This window comes from Pan troglodytes, chromosome 21 (genome assembly GCF_028858775.2).
Source record: "Pan troglodytes isolate AG18354 chromosome 21, NHGRI_mPanTro3-v2.0_pri, whole genome shotgun sequence".
In the NCBI taxonomy this organism is placed as follows: domain Eukaryota; kingdom Metazoa; phylum Chordata; class Mammalia; order Primates; family Hominidae; genus Pan; species Pan troglodytes.
In genome coordinates this window covers 30,496,435-30,516,840 of record NC_072419.2, presented here as the reverse complement: position 1 = coordinate 30,516,840, position 20,406 = coordinate 30,496,435, and the positions used below count along the sequence as shown (strand labels likewise).

The 20,406-nt window shown below is 50.0% G+C and overlaps 2 protein-coding genes across 8 annotated transcripts; one reads left to right on the top strand and one right to left on the bottom strand.

Moving 5' to 3' along the window:
• Positions 1-10,220: 10,220 nt before the first annotated feature.
• Positions 10,221-17,120, bottom strand: LOC748789 (putative POM121-like protein 1). The gene is made up of 3 exons (XM_054674476.2): positions 17,070-17,120; positions 12,920-13,915; positions 10,221-10,430 (listed from the first exon to the last, which is right to left on the bottom strand). Exons 1-3 carry the CDS (start codon positions 17,118-17,120, stop codon positions 10,221-10,223), a joined length of 1,257 nt encoding a protein of 418 aa, XP_054530451.2.
• Positions 14,133-19,465, top strand: GGTLC1 (gamma-glutamyltransferase light chain 1). Of its 7 annotated transcripts, none has more exons than XM_054674555.2 (7): positions 14,133-14,403; positions 17,593-17,745; positions 17,938-18,086; positions 18,319-18,446; positions 18,548-18,660; positions 18,742-18,855; positions 19,160-19,465. In XM_054674555.2, exons 3-7 carry the CDS (start codon positions 18,001-18,003, stop codon positions 19,304-19,306), a joined length of 588 nt encoding a protein of 195 aa, XP_054530530.1. In that variant the 5' UTR covers positions 14,133-14,403; positions 17,593-17,745; positions 17,938-18,000; the 3' UTR covers positions 19,307-19,465. The 7 variants fall into 7 exon arrangements, with proteins under 7 accessions (XP_054530530.1, XP_054530528.1, XP_063659331.1 ...); XM_054674553.2 differs by having other exon boundaries at positions 17,877-18,086; XM_054674554.2 differs by having other exon boundaries at positions 14,316-14,403; positions 17,877-18,086; positions 18,349-18,446.
• The last annotated feature ends 941 nt before the right edge of the window (positions 19,466-20,406 follow it).

The window sequence follows — 20,406 nt, the reverse complement described above, 5'->3', positions numbered from 1 at the left end:
ACATGGGAAAGTAATTGTGGGAAGAGTAAAGCCAGCTCCTAGATTCTCTGGCGTGGCTGTCTCTGAGCTTATAAGCAAGTGTTGGAAAGGGGCCTGTCTTTAGGTGGGAATGACAGAGAGGAAGGAAGAATACCTTGGTTTTGTAAATTGCTGTCCTGCTACCTGGCAAGCAGAGGCAGGGCGGAGTCTCCCTGCATCTGAACCTTCTTAAACTCCATAATCCTCAGTAGGTAGGGGAGAATATTTTCGTTTCTTTCAGTGCATTAAGCTAATACATGTCACCTGAAATCTGCACCCTGACAGAGCAAAAGGCTTGGCATCCCACAGGACAGTAGCATATCCTCTTAGGGGCCACACTTTTGTAATATGAGTATGTCCAAAGCGAAGTTACAGACTGTTTTTCTCACACTTGCTTCCACTGTGAGACCCACCGGAATAATCATTCTGGCCTCTCATCACATACACTTAATTTTCGAGTGTGACTTTTCTTCCACTGGTTCTTTTTTGTTTACCATTTTGAAGGTCTGTTATTCACATATTGGGTATCCTGGATTTGTTCTTCAGGTCTCTTTATATTGCCTTGTGGCTTTTGTGTCTCTGTGTGTGTGCATGTGTGTGTGTGTGTGTGCGCGCGTGTGTGCACGTGTGAGTGTGCGTGGGTGTGAGTCTGTGTGCATACGTGTGCGTGTATGTGTGTGTGCGTGTGTGCATATGTGTGTGCACATGCATGTGTGTGGGTGTGTGTACGTGTGCATGTGTATGCATGTGTGAGTGTGCTTGTGTGCATGTGTATGCATGTGTATGTGCATGTGTGTAGGTGTGTGTGCGCGTGTGTGCATGTGTGTGAATGTGTGTGTGCGTGGATGTGTGTCGGTGTGCATGTGTGTGTGAGTGTGCGTGTGTGTGCGTGTGTGCATGTGTGTGAGTGTGCATGTGTGTGCGTGTGTTCACAGGATTGCAGAATGTCTACCTGGTCCCCCACATCTGTATATCAGTTATCCGCTGTGACCATCTCTCACTTCATCTGTTAAACATTTTCGTTTAATTGAAAAATCCATTCTTCTGTCTATAGATCCTGAGAGTATTTTGTGTTCTAGCTACGTCTCCTAGGGCTTGTCATTTGTGGTTTTTGTTAAGTTCTCATGTAGCTCTCTCACCAGTTCAGGGGGAGCTGAGTGTTACATTACTTGCTTTGGACTTCCTTGCTCTGCACGTACTCAAGGGCTCCGGAGGAGCTGAAACTTTTCTTTGCCTGCTCCTCCTGGTGTGTCCTCTCCTCATCCAGACCCATCAGGCTTTAGGGCGTCTGGGGCAGGATGACTTCAACAGCAAGGGAAGATGTATGACTCCTGCTCCCTGAGGATGTGCAGGGAGTGGGCTGGCAAATCATCACCTTCATTTTGGAACATGGAAAGGACGTTTTTCTGCTTCAAAATGCTAAACACAGTCTTCACCCAACCAGAGAAGCTGCACACAATCCAACCCAACATCAATTTTCTCTTTCTCCAGGGTCATCAAGACCAGAAAGCTCGAACTGCACCTGCACACTGCAGCTCTTTCCTGGAGAGACTCATAGACTTCGGCTGGTCAAGCCACACTGGGGTATAAATAACCTTCACAGCCCCCAGAATAGCTGTGTCTTTCAATTACATGCATGACTCCCCAAGAACCATGCCCTCAGGTGTTCATACCCTCAGGTGGTTCGCCCTGCTCAAGTCTGGGATTATCTTGTAAAAGCTTTACCCAATTAAATACGGAGGAAGTGATGCTGTACCCGTTCTAGGCTTAAGCTTAAAAAAGAGCCAGCAGCTTCCGCTTTTCTGCTTTGGGAAACCCCAAGGCTCAGGTACCATGATGGACAGACCCCTTGGAGAGAGCAAGACTGTGAAACTAGTGGAGAGAAAGACAGAGGCTGTTGCAGCATCCCAGCTGAGCCCAGGCCAGATGACCTGTCAGCTTGACCAGTGTGAGATCAGGAGAACTGCCCAGCTGACCCAGCCCAGACTGCAGAATCATAAGCAAATCAAATGGCCATTGCTTGAAGTCACTAAGTGGGTGTGCTTTGCTACACAGCAATATATAAGCCTTAAGTTCTCCCACAGCCCCACAGGCTCTCCTGTCTGTCAAGGACAAAGCCTCACACTTACTCTCTCTCTCCAAGAAATCCCATAGGACATGGAAGTCAAGAATCAGCTTCAAATCAGTCTTTCCAGAAGTTTTCGTCATTTACTAGGATACAGATTATGGAAGTTATTCTCTGTTAATATCATCATTTCTCACATTGGGTTATTTTTTGGTTGTTATTTTTATCTTTCCTTGAGATTTGCCAACAGCTTCACCACAGAACTAGATTATGAAAATCTAATGAATTAATTTATTATTCATTATTATTTTCTTTTTTTGCTTCCCAAGAATTACTTTTTTATTTTAAACTTATTTTGTTATATAACTTGTTCATTATTTATTTTGTCTGTAAATTTGTACTTTTTGCATGTTTAATTCAATTTTAAGATATATAGTATTCTAATAACTTAAAATTGAAATTTCATTTCTCCTTTGATCCAATAATTTTATACAAGTATTTTTAGATATCTGGTTAATTTTTGCAGAATTTTTCATATTCATTTCTTGTTTTACTGTAGCTTTATGGGAGTATGACAAGTGTTTCCCATTTAAAAATTTGTAGAAATTCTGATGATTTTTGTAAATGTTTTATAAACATTTTTAAAAGTGTGTTTCCCACACAAAAAGGTAATAATTACTTCAATCCGACTTTAATTCTCTACGACGTTTTTTGTTACATGTTTGCTGGGCTTATCAAGGGCTCAGAGAGCTACATTCCTAAATCCTGTAAAGATCATCTCTCAATTTCTCATTTTATTTGGATAATTTTTGCTTTATATATTTTCATGCAATATTAATCAGTATATTAATGTTTATGAATGTTTATGTCCCCTATAATATTTTCTCAGTCAACCTATTTGTTTTCCTCCTTGAATTTTACTTCTTTGAAAACAATGTTGCCATCTATGTTGTAGTTTTGTTTCTTGATATACAAGCTAAATTTTAAATGTTTTATTCATTAAACTGTTCTAGAATGTAAGCACATACGTGGATACTGAGTTTTAATGCAGCTAGAAAGTATACATCTTTTTTCACAGAGGCCAGCCTACTTACCTTTATTGTAATCCCTGCCATATTTGTTATTTTATTATATTGGAATAAGTGTTAAGAGTATTATGTTTCACTTTATTTTCTCAAATGGTTTATTACATTTACATTCTGGTTTAATTGTTCAACCTATAATTCCTTATTCAAATCAAGAAAGAAGATGTGCCAGGTGCAATGGCTCACACCTGTAATCTCAGCATTTTGGGTGGCCAAGGCAGGAGGATTGCTTGAGGCCAGGAGTCCAAGACTAGCCTGGGCAACATAGTGAGACCCCATATCTAAAAATAATTTAAAAATTTGCTGGCCATGGTGATGCATGCCTGTAGTCCCAGCTACTCAAGAGGCTGAGGTGGGAGGTCCCCTTGAACCTAGAAGGTGGAGGCTGCAATGAGCCATGTTTGCACGGCTGCAGTCCAGCCTGAGTGACAAAGCAATACCCTGTCTCAAATAAACCAACAAACAACACAACACAACACAACACAGAGACAGAGGAAATGTGTCTTTTGACTCTGCTGCCTCAGATATACGATATTTAGAATTTAGAATGATTTTCCTTCTTCATGTTCTACCCCCCGACTTTTGATTTTTTAAATATATAAACTAGACCTTGGAATTCTCCATGTAATTAATTTTTATACTTTTCCTGGTATCAAATATTAGTTGTAATATATGCTTCTAGATTAACAAATGTATGACAGTGCTTTAGGTTAATTCTACCTTTGACTATTCATAATCTCTCTTTTTAACAGGTGCACACCACCACGCCCAGCTAATTTTTGTACTTTTAGTAGAGACTGGGTTTCACCGCATTGACCAGGCTAGTCTCGAACTCTTGACCTTATGATCCACCCACCTTGGCCTCCCAAAGTGCTGGGATTACAGGCGTGAGTCACCGTGCCCAGCCCACTTTTTTACTATCCCACCCTCCTCATTCTCTCATCCCAGAGCTCTTCATTTCTATGATATCAGCTTAACTTCTTTGTATCAAAAATAAAATTTGATACATGTCTTTGAGTGTCTGACCATTTCATTTTCAGATGTGAATGAAGCTTGTTTGTGATAATCTTCCCTCTCCAAAAACTGTAAGTATTATTTAAACCTTAGTGCAGAAGAATGAATTTGATTCTTTTGTTAGTAACTTCTTTTTCTCTCTGGATGCTTGTGGGGTGAAGGGATTTCCCTTCATCCTTCTAAATAAAACTTTGTTCTAGGACTCCAGGTATTATTCCTTGGGGATCACTGTCAAAAAGAAAAAAATTCTTGAATTGTGCTAATTCAAGAAATCCTTCTCTTGATTATGGCAACTGTGCTAGTTGCCCATGTTACCTTGTCAGGGGCACCTATGTCCTTAGCTCACAGTTCATTTTCTTCACCTGTCATTCACCCTCTTACAGATCATACCTATTTGTCCGTATTTTATGCATTCCACGAGGGTTTCTCAAAAATTTTCCATCAGGGATTTCACTTCCTGCAGTTCTATGCATGTTATTTACCAAGCAAAAGTCCTTCTTTCAAAAGGACCTTTGTTGAAATCCGTATTTCAAGCAGATCATTTTCCATCTTATTGCATTGCCTTTGCATCCTATCCTCTAGTCTCTTTGTACCACCTGCTGTCTTTTCATCTCCGTTCATCTTTCCGCAGCTTTCTGCTCCAGGCTTACACAGCCATGCCTATTTACATGCTATTGAGGATGCCGGTTTTCTAGGCAAGGAAATGCCAGTGCATGCTCTTATTCTGCATATCTGCATGATATTCTCTTTCCCCAGATCTGAAGTGTGTTTTCTCAGGGGTGGAGGAAGGGAGGCAACATTTTGGTTTTCTTGATTTACTCATTTTCTAAGGGATGCAGAGTCAACTTGGTATTTCTCCAAGCTGTGACTACGTGGCTTCTCTTTGATTCTCCCCCTCTTCCCCACAGTAGGTCAGCTGGGAGCATAGCGACATGCAGTTCCCACTGTGTGATGAGCATCTATCTGCTCAGGGGCTGGACTGTGCGGTTGGGAGATCTTCATTCATGCCCATCTCATGCCTTGACATTCTCAGTTCAGAGGATGGAAGGGCACTCGACTGCCCACACACTCTGCCTCACAGAGGACTTGCATATGGACACATCTTCAGCACCTCACATGCCCCACAGGGGGCTCCTCTGTCCATGCCATCATGCTTTGTTTCTGGTGGTCTCTGGATGGATATATTGAGAGAAGCACTCATACAAGGAGAAGATTCTGTCTTGCTTCTGCTATCTTAGCTTCATGGCCTCTGAAGTCAGGCCAGGCCGTGGGACCGGGACCCTGGGCCCACCTGCCTTATTCTGCAAGTTCACAGACTGTGTTCAGTGAGGCAGAACATAAATAGGTCACCAAAAGTTCTTTTAATCTAATTCTGTCAGACTTTTCCAAATTTTTGGAAATAAACGGTTCATCAATGTTGGTCTTTACTTTTGTTCTTGTTTAAATCTGATTCCTAGCAGGAATTCAAAGGAAAATGACTTCAAGGATCATGGTTTAGTGCGAAACAGAAAACCAAATACCGCATGTTCTCACTTAAAGTGGGAGATAAACAATGGATATTCATGGCATATGTTAGCAACAATAGACACTGGAGGCTCCAAAAGTGGAGAGGGAAGGGAGAAGGGCTGGAAAGCTACCTATTGAGTACCATGTTCTCTACTTGGGTGATGGGTTAAATCAAAGCCCAAACCTCAGCTTTATATCAAAAATCTGTATGTGTACCCTTTGAAGCTAAAATAGAATTAAATAAGCCCAGAGCAATGGCTCATGCCTTTAATCCCAGCACTTTGGGAGGCTGAGGTGGGTGGATCACTTGAGGCCAGGAGTTTGAGACCAGCCTGGCCAACATGGTGAAACCACATCTCTATTAAAAATACAAAAATTAACTGAGTGTCGTGGCGCTTGCCTATCATCCCAGCTACTCGGGAGGCTGAGGCAGGAGAATCATTTGAACCTGGGAGGCCAAGGCTGCAGTGAACCAAGATCGCACCACTGCACTCCAGCCTGGGTGACAGAGCGAGACTCCGTCTCCAAAACAAAACAAAACAAAACAAAACAAAACAAAAACAAAACAAAAAAAAAAAAAAAAGAAAGAAAGAAAGAAAGAAAGAAAAATAAATAAATAAATAAAGTCTTTAATCTTTTATTTTAAAAGCGGACCACAGTTTAGCATCCTGAGAAATCCAATAACCATGAAAACCTCCCTACTTTGCTACAGTCTGAGGACACTCCCCAGCACTGAAGCAGAATGTCATAAGGACCTCAAGCCTGCTGTTTTCTTCTGTCTCCCATCCCAGCTCATAGTGGAGAAATCTAAATGTGGTACTTCTGCTGGTAACTTGCTGATTACCCCTGGATGCCAAGGTAGGGGGCTGTCTTCTGATTCTTGCTCAGGTAGCACACAGGTATGCTTGACCATTGACTACTCTTACAGGACAGCAACAATATTCCTGGTCTTTCTAGACCAAGGAGGTCAGCATTCATGTCACCTCTTCCTCATTGTTTAATAAGGATTTTTCCATGCTTCTTATCAGCTATAAATGTGCTCCAGGGCTCAGTAACATCAACTCAAGTCATGAAGCAGAATTCCCCTGCTTAGCATTATATTGTTTGCTGCCGGAGAAATGAAATGATGGCTAAGATCCCCCGCCTGGAATTGCTTGCTATTGGGAAAGGAAGATTCCAGTTGTTACAACCTAAATAAAGTAAAATATGTGTTATAAATTACAAGCCACACTCTAGAATTTACAAAGAGCACTTCACAGTGCATGCCTGCCTATGTGTAAGCCTGCTGTGCTTCTTGGTATCTCTTCAGATAATTCTCACACAGCCCTGATAAATTTCTATGGATGCAAGTGATTTCATCTTTCCATATGCAAAATCCAATTTGAACTTGGGAAGGAAAAAAAAGAAACACCTTAATTACAGAGATTTATGACATTTTTAACCTGAGAAAGATTAACTTTTTCTATCATTTATAATTCAGCTCCCCTAGCAACCTTATTTACAAGCCAGATCCATGTTCCCTTACGAAGCTGGCTCAATTATACAGCAGCATGAAAAATCATCTGGGCAGAGAGTATTAGCTTAAACAGAAATTTGTCTTCCACGCTGGAGTATAAGCCGAATTCTGTGATAAAACACATTACCTTCGTTCTTTAATTTTTCAAAGAAGAAATGAGATGACTCTGTCAGGAGGCTGAGGAGGGGAGTCTCACTTCATTCCAGGATTGGCAACAACAGCACAGAATTCATTCCCAACGGTACCTGCTAGAGATGAGCAAATGTCTATCAACGTAAATTTTTTAAGGAAGAAAAATGCCAACCAAAGAGAGAAAATGGAAAAAGGTAAAGCACGGTGTTAGTGTCCTAAGGTGGCCAGCAGGGGGCAGCATTTCCCGTGTAAATAATTCACGAGCGCCATTTCAGAACAATGCATAGTGATTATTTTTAATTACATTAATTTCTCCTTTAATATTAATTAATATTAAATTAATTAAATAGTGATATTAATAATTAATATTAAATATTGATATTAATAATTAATATTAACTATTGATGTTAATAATTAATATTAACTATTAATATTAATAATTAATATTAAATAGTAATGATATTAAATATTAATATTAAATAATATTGATATTAAATATTAATAATATTAAATATCAGTAATTAATATTAATATTAAATATTGATATTAATATATAATATTGATATTAATATCCTGTAATCCCTGGACAATCTGTGTCCTGGCAACATTTTGTCTTCCTCTAAGCGCCTGGCTCTGCTGTTCTCAGGAGTGGGTTCTGAAGTCTCTGGAGAACAGGATACGTGGAGGGTTAGGAAGGGGCCAGGCCTAGAGATGGGAGACTCCCTCCTGGAGCAGGTGGAGGCACAGGACCATTCGCTACCCCATCTGCCGACACCTGCGGGGGAGTCCAGGCATTCTTTGTAAGCCCTCCTGACCACCTGGCTCAAAGAAAACAGAAGCATGGAGGCCGCCAAGTATTTTCAAGAAATAACCCCATGAACATGGCATCACTTTTTTAGAAAGAGGGGCTTGGGGCAGGCAGAGGAGAGAAGGGAGAGCAAACTGAGAGCCTAGTTTCCAGACAGTCCTGCAGGAGGAGAGGATGCAGCTGCCCAGAGGGAAGCAGGATCACGTTTAAGGAAGTGTGTGGGGTCCCTGGATGACACCAGCACCCAGTGCGGCTCTGTCTGGCAACCGCTCCCAAGGTGGGAGGAGTGGGTGTCCCCTGTGTGTCAGTGGGCAGCTCCTGCTGAACCCGCAGCTCAGTAGGGAGCCTGACAGTGGGGCCATGCACCTGACACTCCTCGCTGCTTGTGGACCTGGCAAGGCAGGGAGCAGAAAACAGAGCCACTTGAAGGCTTTCTGTCTGCGCCTGTGTGCAGTGTGGATTTAGTTGTGCTTTTTTCTTGCTGGGAGAGCACGGCCACCATTTACAAGCAGTGTCACCCTCGTGGCTGGCGAGGACAGAACAGGAGCCTCTGCTCTCTGTACCTATCTGGGCCCGGTGGGCTCCCCTGTCCTGGCTTCCATCTGTCTCGGCGACCATTCAGCCGTGCGCAGGAACACATGTTGCTTAGAAAAGCCAAATCCAGCCCTTGTCTCTGCCTCCTCTGGTCTCATGATGTGCATCTGTTACCTTGAAACTGGAAACCAGTCTATCAATGTCTGTGCCAATTTTTTGTTCCCTCCCCAACCTCCTTCCCCATACGACTTTTTATTTATGTAGGATGTGTGCTGTCTAATGATGGGATGACCACACTTTTCCATGTTCTAAAAGTGCTCCTCTCCCGCAGGGTCCCAGGGCTGGTGGTTGCTTTGGGTCTACAGCTACGTCTTACCCACCTCCTGCCTCAAAAGCCTGTGTGGTGGCAAAGCCGGTGTGGGGCTGGGGAACGCAGCGTTCTCCAGGAGGGGGACCCAGCTCTCCTTCTGCAATGCAGGCAAAGGCCTAGATGCCAGTGTGACCTCCCACAAGGCATGGCTTCCAGACTCCCCAACCAGAAGTGATGCTTTTTTGCCTCGGGCCCTGGGTTTGAAGCAGCCTGGCTTTCTCTTGGTAAGTGGCTGGTGTCTTAGGAGCTGCAATCTGAGCTCAGCCACCTACACACCACCGTGGCTGACACTTTCATTAAAAAGTTTCCTGAGACGACTTGCGTGCATGTTGATTTCATGATCAGCGCCGCTGGGAAGAACCCCTGAGCCGGTGGGGTGGGGCTGGAAGCAGCAGGTGCAGTGATGGGGCTGGGTGCCCAGGAGGCCTCAGTGCTCAATCAGGCCAAGGTGGCCAAGCCCAGGCTGCAAGGAAGGCCGGCCTGGGGGTGTGTGGGTGAGCACAGGCAGGCGCCAGCTGGGCAGTGTTAGGATGCTGGAGCAGCATCCGTAACTCCACTGAGTGGGGTAGTCTGGTTGGGGCAGGGACCGCTGTTGCTTTGGCAGAGAGAGATGATCCCCACTGGGGAGAAGCTGTTCTGACTCTGCAGGTGGGACAGGGACAGATGGCCACCAGGGTGACCCAGCTGATCTTCCTTTGCTATGCTGAGCCCTGGGACATGGAGGATTCCCGCCACACAGCCTGGGCCCGGGTTCTTACCTGTGGCCACCGCTCTGGCACAAGCCCCTCAGTCTTGGGTGGTTTCTGCCTGGTCCGGGATTTGGTGTTGCTGCTGAGTCCAGCCTTTCCACCACCTCCACATGGGCCGTGGGTGTTGTCAGCTGCCTCCCGCCTTGGCTTCAGTAGCTCACCCAGCTTACAGGGGAGCTGCCCTGGGCTGGAGATGGGCATGCACCCTGGGTCCTACTTGAATGAATGCAGCTTGAGGAGACCCAGCCATATCCACTGGGCCACAGGTTACCCTCGGCAATGCCCACATCAGCCGTCAGCCTGAGCCTCCCCAGGAGAGCAAGGCTCACACGACAAAGGCTGCCCATAGCCAATGAGGTGGCTGAGCCCAGCCAGGACCTTTCTCGGACTCCCAGGATGTGGCTCTGCTCGTGAGCTGCCTGGTCAGCTCTCTCCGGGTGAGAGGGGCTTGTCACATGGGCCCCTGCCTGCAGTGTGACCCTTCTCAGCTTCTCTCAGCAGCCCTGCCTGCGGAGTGTCACTGCCACCATGATAATTTCCCTGACACTGCGAGGGTGGGGGGACGTCCTGGGTAGAGACAGGGCCCGTGGCAGCAGCAGGCTCAGGGGCGCCCTGCACTGGTGGGCTGGGAACCTGATGGAGACCATGCCAAGGGCTGGACAAGGGGACGAGCCTCCACCCTGGCCTCTCCGCAGGCCTCAGCAGCCCCTCCCACAGGCAGAAGGGTTGACACTGGGTTCTGCCCTCACTGCAAGAGCTGCAAGTGCCACGTGCTGTTCTGCCCAATCTGGTGTCTGCAGGTGAGGAAAGGGCTGCCGCTGGCCCGTTTCTGAGTGTTCAGCACCTAAGGGTGACAGCACTGTCTGTCCCTACCCTCCGGGTCCTGTTTGAAAATCAAACCCATGCTCACAGGCCGATTTCTTTTTTCTTTTAGAGACAGGGTCTCACTTTGTCACCCAAGCTGGAGCGCAGTGGTGCGATTATAGCTCAATGCAGCCTCCAATTCCCGGACTCAAGGGAACTTCCTGCCTCAGCCTGCCAAGTAGCTTGGACTATAGCTGTGTGTTTTATTATTATTTTGTAGACATGGGGTCTGGCTATGTTGTCCAGGATATTCTCAAAATTCCCGGCCTCAAGCAATCCTCCCGCCTCAGCCTCTCAAAGGTTGGGATTACAGGTGTGAGGCAAGGCACCCAGCTCAGCCACAGAGCCCTATTGCATCTCTCTTACTAGGAGCAAGAGCTGACTGCCCCCTCATCCCCATTCCAGAGTGTTGGGGCTGTGTTCAGCTGAGGCCGGGCCACTGGCATGGCCCAGGGAGTGGGATCATTCACTGCTGCCCCAAATCTGAGATCATTCCATCTTGACAAGACTTCCTCATCCAATCCCTTTACTTGACAGCTGGGGAAACCAATGCGCACGGAGCACCCCCGGCTCACTCAGGGTCTCAGAGCTGATCCATGAGCAGAGGCTGAGATCCTGGGATCTTGTCCCCCAGCCTCCCTGCAAGCTTACTCCCTTTCTGCTGGAAGAGATGGGGCCGGACCTCGACCAGCAGCCCTAGCCTGGACATGACTGTGCTCATGCAGGTATTGAGGCCGAGATGCCCCGGCATCATATGTTTTTCTTTTCTTTTTTTTTTTTTTTTTTTTGAGATGATGTCTCAAGCTGTCACCCAAGCTGGAGTGCAGTGGCATGATATTGGCTCACTGCAACCTCTGCCTCCCAGTTAAAGTGATTCTCCCGCCTCAGCCTTCCAAGTAGCTGGGCCTACAGGCTTGTGCCACCACGCCTGACTAATTTTTGTATTTTTACTAGAGACGGGGTTTCCCCATGTTGGCCAGGCTCGCGTTGAACTCCTGACCTCAGGTAATCCACCTGCCTTGGCCTCCCAAAGTGCTAGGATTACAGGCATGATCCATGGCATCACTTAAATGTAGTGAGAGGCCAGGTATGGTGACTCATGCCTGTAATCCCAGTACTTTGAGAGGACGAGGCTGTCAGATCACCTAAGGTCAGGAGTTCGAGACCAGCCTGGCCAACATGGTGAAACCGTGTCTCTACAAAAAGATAGAAAAAAATATCCCTGCATGGTGGTGAGTACCTGTAGTCCCAGTTACTCAGGAGGCTGAGGCATGAGAATCGCTTAAACCTCGGAGGTGGAGGCTGCAGTGAGCTGAGATGGCGCCACTGCACTACAGCCTGGGTGACAGAGCAAGACTTTGTCTCTAAATAATTAAATAAATAAATATGGCCGAGCATGGTGCCTTAGACCTGTAGTCCCAACACTTTGCGAGGCTGAGGCAGGTGGCTCATGAGGTCAGGAGCCCGAGACCAGCCTGGCCAAGATGGTGAAACACTGTCTCTACTAAAAATACAAAAATTAGCCAGCTGTGGTGGCAGGCACCTGTAATCCCAGCTACTTGGGACACTGAGGCAGGAGAATTGCTTGAAACTGGAAGTCAGAGGTTGCAGGGGGCCGAGATTGCACCACTGCAGTCTAGCCTGGGCGATGGAGCAAGACTCCATCTCAAATAAATAAATTAATAAATACAGAGCAAGATTCCATCTTAAATAAATAAATAAACATACACCTGTAATCCTAGCACTTTGGGAGGCTAAGACAGGTCGATCACCTGAGGTCAGGAGTTCGAGACCAGCCTGACCAATATGGCAAAACTCCATCTCCACTAAAAATACAAAAATTAGCCAGGCGTTTTGACATGTGCCTGTAGTCCCAGCTACTTGGGAGGCTGAGACAGGAGAATTGCTTGAACCCAGGAGGTGGAGGTTGCAGTGAGCCGAGATCTCGGCTGCACTTCAGCCTGGGTGACAGAGTGAGACTCTGTCTCAAAAGGAATTAATAAAATACAAAATAAAAAAAAATGTAGTAAGATTGCAGAGTCGTGCCGCGGAAGCGTGCTGGTCCTATCCATGTAGTGAAGGCTGATTTCATACACAAATGTCACAAGAACTTTTTTTTCTTTTTCTTTTTTTTTGAGACGGAGTCTCGCTCTGTCACCCAGGCTGGAGTGCAGTGGCACGATCTCAGCTCACTTCAAGCTCTGCCTCCCGGGTTTATGCCGTTCTCCTGCCTCAGCCTCCCGAGTAGCTGGGACTACAGGCCTGTGCAGCAGATGCTGGGGGGCCACTAGGCCCAGGCAGTCTTGGGACTTGTGTCTCTCCTGCTGTGCATCCATACTGGGTGCTTTAGAAATGGCAGGCAGACCAGAAGCCCCTGTTGCAAGTGAGGACAAAGTGTGGGAAGGCCATGAGGGTCTGCAGTCCGAGATGGCCTTGTCCTCAACCTGCAGTGCACTGCTGATGCACTGGAATGCCGCCTCCTTCTCCCGGTCCAGGTCTTCAGCAGTGACCCGGTACCCCAGCTCTAAGGGAGGTGGCAGCATCAAAGGCTCCCCTCGCCTGCGTGGCAGCAGCGGAAACTTGTGTATACTGGGCCTAGAGGCCTCGGATATGGAGGAGTCATTCCTGAGGGTGAGTGTCTGCCCTGGTGCTATATCTGCTGCCTTTTCACACTGGGTGTGACCCGAAGAGACAGCCTGAGGCCTGTCCTCACTCACTGTCTTTGAGGAACTGAGGGTCAGCTGGCTGTGGGATGAGGCTGGTCCCCTCCTCCGCTTTAGCCCCGGCAAGCCTCCCGTGGAGCTGCAGGAGCTGGAGATGGCATTTCGTTTGGTGCACGAGCTCGTCCAGGAGGTCTGGGATGTCTGGTTATATCTGATTTCTGACCTCTGGGCATGGAGGTCTGTCTGCAGAGGCCCAGGCCTGGGCACAAAGGGAGAGAGGCCTCCATTGTCCCGCAGGGGCCGAAATGCAGACCGTGCATCCCTCGTGACCTCGGGGACCCTTCTCTGATCATCAGGATTCTCTTGGACTCTAGGGTCCTTGTCCTGCTCAGGCATCCCTGCCCCGCTCTCCTTGAGGGCCGTCAACACTATCTTCCCTGGACACAAGTGTGGGGACAGCCGGGTGTTTTGGACCCCAAAGGGGTGACTCCCGGCTCCTGGGCCCCACAGAGAGTCCTTGTGCTCAGTGGAGTGGCTGAGCTGGAGGATGCCCTGGAACTCAGAGCACACAGCACTGGCTTGCTGTGGTACCTGTGCAATCAAATTGAAAGCAGGATCCCAGGAAGGAACGCAGGGCTTGCAGGATCACGGAAAACCTTCTTAGAGTTGTCTTGACACCACTGATGTCAAGTGTCTGGGTGCTTGTAGGATGGCCTGCCACTCAGTCCACGGGCAGGAGCAACGGGGAGATCCCACAAGCAAAGTGAACTGGGGGATGGGCTGAACGGGCTCCAGGTAACTGAGCCCTACTGGCAGGTCCGGCCTGGGCCCGAACAGGAAGGAGGGGCACAGAGTGCCCAGGTAACCGCTCCTGGGAGCAGTGGGGAACCGTCGGTTGCTTGAACTCTCGAGAGCTGGGCTCTGAGCGTCCTCCTCCAGCCGCCAACTCGGCCAAAGGCTAAGCCAGCAGTTTCTTCTGTTGCCGGGCAATGCGCCTTTTAAACCTGAGGGAGTGGGCGCGTGAGCACTTAATGGCGCCCGTGACAGAGCGAGCTTAACGGATTAATAAGCGCAGCCAGGTACCCGCACAAGGCACTTGCTGGCAATGGCGGGAGGCGGACGTGGGGGGTCATGCAATAGGTACTGGAAGGCGAGACACGGGCACAAAGGTCGCGGGAGGAACAGGTGCCCACAATGGCGGCAGATCTGCCCGTGGATCACTGAAGATTCCTGCTCTCCTGCTGAGGTGGAGATTGCAGTGAGCTGAGATCGCACCATTGCACTCCAGCCTGGGCAACAAGTGCAAAACTCAGTCTCCAAATAAAGAAAGAAAAAGAAAAAATAGAGGCCGGGCGTGGTGGCTTATGCCTATAATCCTAGCACTTTGGGAGGTCGGGGCGGACGGATCACGAGATCGGGAGTTGGAGACCAGCCTGGCCAACATAGCGAAACCCCGTCTCTAGTAAAAATACAAATTTAGTCAGACATGGTGGCACGCGCCTGTAGTCCCAGCTACTCCGGCGGCTGAGACACGAGAATCACTTGAACCCGGGGGTGGGGAAGGGATTGTGATGTGCCGAGATCGCGCCACTGCACTCCAGCCTGGGCAACAGAGCCAGACTCTTTTTTTTTTTTTTTTTTTTTTTTTTTTTTTTTTTTTTTTTTTTTTTTTTTTGAGACGCAGTCTCCCTCTATCGCCCAGGCTGGATTCCAGTGGCCTGATCTCGGCTCACCGCAAGCTCCGCCTACCGGGTTCACGCCATTCTCCTGCCTCAGCCTCTGGAGTAGCTCGGACTACAGGCGCCCGCCACCACTCCCGGCTAATTTTTTGTATTTTTAGTAGAGACCGTGTTTCACCGTGTTAGCCAGGATAGTCTTGATCTCCTGACCTCGTGTTCAGCCCGCCTCAGCCTACCAAAGTGCTGGGATTAAAGGCGTCAGCCACCGCGCCGGGCCGAGACTCTGTCTTAAAAAAAAAGGCCGGGCGCGGTGGCACTTTGGGAGGTGGAGGCGGGCGGATCACGATGTCAGGAGTTGGAGACCAGCCTGGCCAACATAGCGAAACCCCGTCTCTACTAAAACTACAAAAAATTAGCCGGGCGTGGTGGCGGACACCTGTAGTCCCAGCTACTCCGGAGGCTGAGGCAGGAGAATGGCGTGAACTCGGGAGGCGGAGCTTGCAGTCACCCGAGATCTCCCCACTGCACTCCAGCCTGGGTGACAGTGCGAACCTCCACCTCAAAAAAAAAAAAAAAAAAAAAAAAGAGAGACAGAGACAGAGAGAAAAAGGTTTATTGATTTAATGTACTTTTATGCCTGTGTTCTTCAATTTGCTTAGGAAAGACCCACACTTGAGAGCTGGGACTATGGCCCTGATTGTGGACATGAAATATGTGGTTTCTTGCAAAAACTAGACACTGAATAATTACGATTTAGTTGAGCTAGAAATCCATTTGGTTTCTTCCATATTTTTCCAAATTTTTCATCCTTTTTTTTTTTTTTGACATGGAGTTTCGCTCTTGTCTCCCAGGCTGGAGTGCAATGGCGCGATCTCAGCACCTGCTGGCAATGGCGGGAGGCTGGGGGACGCCCGCGGGATAGGTACTGGAAGGAGAGGCGCGCGCACAGAAGACTTGGGAAGACCTGGCGCGCACGATGGCTGCAGATCCGCCAGTGGATCACTGAAGATTCCTGCTCTCCTGCTGAGGCGGGGATTGCAGTGAGCTGAGATCACACCATTGCACTCCAACCTGGGCAACAAGAGCGAAACTTCGTCACACACACAAACACACACACACACACACACACACACACACACGAAAGAAAGAAAGAAAAAATAGTGGCCAGGCGTGGAGGCTCACGCATCCCAGCACTTTGGGAGGTCGGGGCGGGCGGATCACGAGATCAGGAGTTGGAGACCAGCCTGGCCAACATAGTGAAACCCCGTCTCTAGTAAAAATACAAATTTAGTCAGACATGGTGGCACGCGCCTGTAGTCCCAGCTACTCCGGCGGCTGAGACAGGAAAATCACTTGAACCCGGGGGTGGGGAAGGGATTGTGATGCGCCGAGATCGTGCCACTGCACTCCAGCCTGGGCAACAGAGTCAGACTCTCTCTCTCTCTCTTTTTTTTTTTTTTTTTTTTTTTTGAGATGGAGTCTCCCTCTGTCGCCCAGGCTGGATTCCAGTGGCCTGATCTCGGCTCACCGCAAGCTCCGCCTACCGGGTTCACGCCATTCTCCTGCCTCAGCCTCTGGAGTAGTTGGGACTACAGGCGCCCGCCACCACACCCGGCTAATTTTTTGTATTTTTAGTAGAGACGGGGTTTCACTGTGTTAGCCAGGATGGTCTCGATCTCCTGACGTCGTGATCCGCCCTCCCAAAGTGCTGGGATTACAGGCCTCGGCCTCCCAAAGTGCTGGGATTACAGGCGTGAGCCACCGCGCCCGGTGTTGAAACTCCCTTGAGGCATTTTCTTCGGCCTTCGGGTCCATCCTCTCTGTCTCCTCCTTGACCTCCTCATCTCCTCCTCGCCACTGCCTTGGGGACCTTGGCCAGGCTCATGGCATCCAGCAGCCACTCAATGTCAATACCTCCATGTTCATCTCTCAGCCCGCCCTTGCCCGTGAACCCATGCTTATTTATTTATTTTTTTCATACGTGCACCCATGCTCTTCAGGTCTGATGAAGTATCCAAAATCAAGCTCCTGACCATCCCCAAACCTGCCCCTTCTGCAGGGTTTACCTCGCTAGTCGGCACCATCCTTGATTCTTCTCTTTCTCCCACCCAGGCCATCATCTCTTGCCTGGTTGATACCCACAGCCTCCCCTTTGGACTTTATCCTTATCCCCGTCATAGCTGCCAGGGGGACCCTGTGAAAACACTCCCCAGCCGGCTCATTCCTCTGCCCTAAGCCTGCATGGCACAGAGCAAAAGCCAGTTGTTATGGGACCTAGGAAGTCCTGTGGGATAGGCCCCAGCCTGCATCTTCATCCTTTTCTCCCCACCCCACTCCATTCACTCTCTGCCTATCGCTCACCAGCCTATACCACCTGCCTCAGGGCCTTTGCACTGACCATTTAGGCCACATTCCAGGCTCTTTTCACACGTTGCCTCCTCTGAGAAGCCCTCCCTGACCACTCTGCCCATACCTCATGCCTCTTGATTCCTCTTACCTGGCTTGTGGTTTCAGCACTTTCGCTGTGTGTGTTTGTTTTTCTTGGCATGAGGGCAGGACCTAAGTGTCTGTTTCCTGTTGATTCCCCAGTGCCAGGCATGCAGTGCAAACTCTAGAAATATTTTTTGCATGAAGGAATGAGTGATTGAATGCAGCAAGGGTCTGGAGGCTGAGGACCAGGCAGACAGACATTCAGAGTTGCTGGAACGCGACAGAGACAGGGAGTCAGACTGGTCATGCAAGGTCCTGGGCCTGCCCTTGGGTCCTGGGGAGCCACGGAAGGTTGTGGGTGCCAGAGGGTTGTGGTCAGAGCCACAGTCAGGGGCCTTCTGAGACCTGTGCCCCCTCCCCACCCTCCCTCCCCACCTCCTCAGGCCAGCTCTGGGGTCTCGGCAGGTGGTCCGCAACATGACCTCCGAGTTCTTCTCTGCCCAGCTCCGGGCCCAGATCTCTGACGACACCACTCACCCGATCTCCTACTACAAGCCCGAGTTCTATATGCCGGATGACGGGGGCACTGCTCACCTGTCTGTCGTCGCAGAGGACGGCAGTGCTGTGTCCGCCACCAGCACCATCAACCTCTAGTAGGGGCTGCTGGGCTGCCTGGGTGGGAAAGGGCCAGGGGAGGGTGGCCCAGGGACTGCCCACTTATCCAGTAAGGTGGCTCCATCACCTCTTTTCCTGGTGGGAAACTGAGGCCCAACCTTGGTAGCTTATCCTGAGCCTCTCAGTGAGTATGTTTGAGCCTCAGTGGGTGGATAGGGACCAGGCTGGGCCAGGCAAGGTCGGGCACTGTCTGACCTGGCTGGGCGGTAGCTTTGGCTCCAAGGTGCGCTCCCCGGTCAGCGGGATCCTGCTCAATAATGAAATGGATGACTTCAGCTCTACCAGCATCACCAATGAGTTTGGGGTACCCCCCTCACCTGCCAATTTCATCCAGCCAGGTATGGGGTGGAGGTCCAGGAGTGGGGGACTGGGGTGGAGAGGGGCAGGTGTCCTGGGCAGGCAGCTGATGGGCATCCCTGTCTTCTCCCATTGGCCGCAGGGAAGCAGCCGCTCTCGTCCATGTGCCCGACGATCATGGTGGGCCAGGACGGCCAGGTCCGGATGGTGGTGGGAGCTGCTGGGGGCACGCAGACCACCATGGCCACTGCACTGGTATGTGTCACACCTTTTCTCCCTGGCCGTGCCCACCCTGCACAGCCCCCAAGCCATGCTGATCACACTCCCATGCCCCAGGCCATCATCTACAACCTCTGGTTCGGCTATGACGTGAAGTGGGCCGTGGAGGAGCCCCGGCTGCACAACCAGCTTCTGCCCAACGTCACGACAGTGGAGAGAAACATTGACCAGGTGGGCTGGGGGTTGGAGAAACTGAGTCACGGTGTGGGGCCCCAGGGCATCCTGGGCTGGAGGCCTGGATCATCACAGAGTGGACAATGGTTGGTGTCCTCTCTCTAGTGCCTGGGCCATCTGGAGCCCCTGTGCCATGAGGGCCAAACCCCTTGCTCCAATGAGACCCAGCAGGCCCCAACCTGCTCTTCCTGATGACCTGGCCTGAAATGGCACCACCTGGGCTGAGGCCTGTGACCACACAGGTGTGGTTCAGGTGGCATCTGGAGCCCTGCTCAGGCTTCCCCTCTCCTCCCACCCCCAGGAAGTGACTGCAGCCCTGGAGACCCGGCACCATCACACCCAGATCGTGTCCACCTTCATCGCTGTGGTGCAAGCCATTGTCCGCATGGCTGGTGGCTGGGCAGCTGCCTCGGACTCCAGGAAAGGCGGGGAACCTGCTGGCTACTGATTGCTCCAGGCGGACAAGGCTGACAAGCAATCCAGGGACAAAATACTCACCAGGATGAGGAAGAGGACTTTGGGGGACGGGCTTCTCCTGTGAGCAGCAGAGCAGCACAATAAATGAGGCCACTGTGCCAGGCTCCAGGTGGCCTCCCTGGTCTGTCTCCCCACTCTCTGGGCCTCAGTGTATTGTGTGTGAAATGGAGCCATCTGGCTGGGGAGGAACAGAGAGGTGGGATTCGGAGATCTTCACAATGCGGGCACTGGAACTAGCCTCAGCATCTTCAGCATGGGGAGAGCCAGGCACATGGCTGGGGGCCAGGGGGAAGGTTCACACCAAGCCCTGCCCCTTTCCACCCTGATCCCTTGGACTTTGGGGCCAGGCCCTCCCTTACTGGGGCTGGGTAGTGACACTACCTAGGATCAGCCACCAGGGGGTGCCACGACCCTGGCACTTTCTTAGGCAGAGGGTGGCCAGCTGATGCTGGGAACCCGGGCGCCTTCTCAGACCCGTAGGCGTCCAGCTCACCCTGCCGAGGACACTGGATGTGAAGCTGAGGTCCGAGGAATGGGGACTGGGCAACAGGCTGGAGGAAAACATCTCGGTCAGAGCCACGCCCCTGGGGGGTTTCCAAGAGCAAGCCCAGAGTGAAACCCAAGCTTGTGATCCTCTCCAGAGGGAGGCCTGGTTCTCAGGGAACAGCAAACGGGAAGATGTCCCCAGATCCCAGGGATCAGGGCTTGGACCAGCCGGGGACGCAGCCCAGAGGGAGTGGGTCCAGAAGGAAACAGCTAGACACAGCAGCCTTCACCATCCGCAGCCCCTCCAGGCCTCCCTCAGGGCCTGCTCCCTCCTCTGGGCACAGTTCCAACACCTGGGGCAGGGTTCTGGGAAGGGCTAGTGGAGGTGGGCTGGTGGGAGGCGGTGATCACAGCCCAGCACCTGGATATCACCAGGGGCACTGGGGCCAGGGGCCAGGTGAGGCCAGGTCGGGGCTATCCTTCAGGAGCCCCGAAAACCTGGTGATTCCAAAGGGCCCATAGACAAACAGGGTTTTATGCCTGTGGAGTCAAGTCCCACTGGGTCTGAGCTCTGGAGGGCTGTGT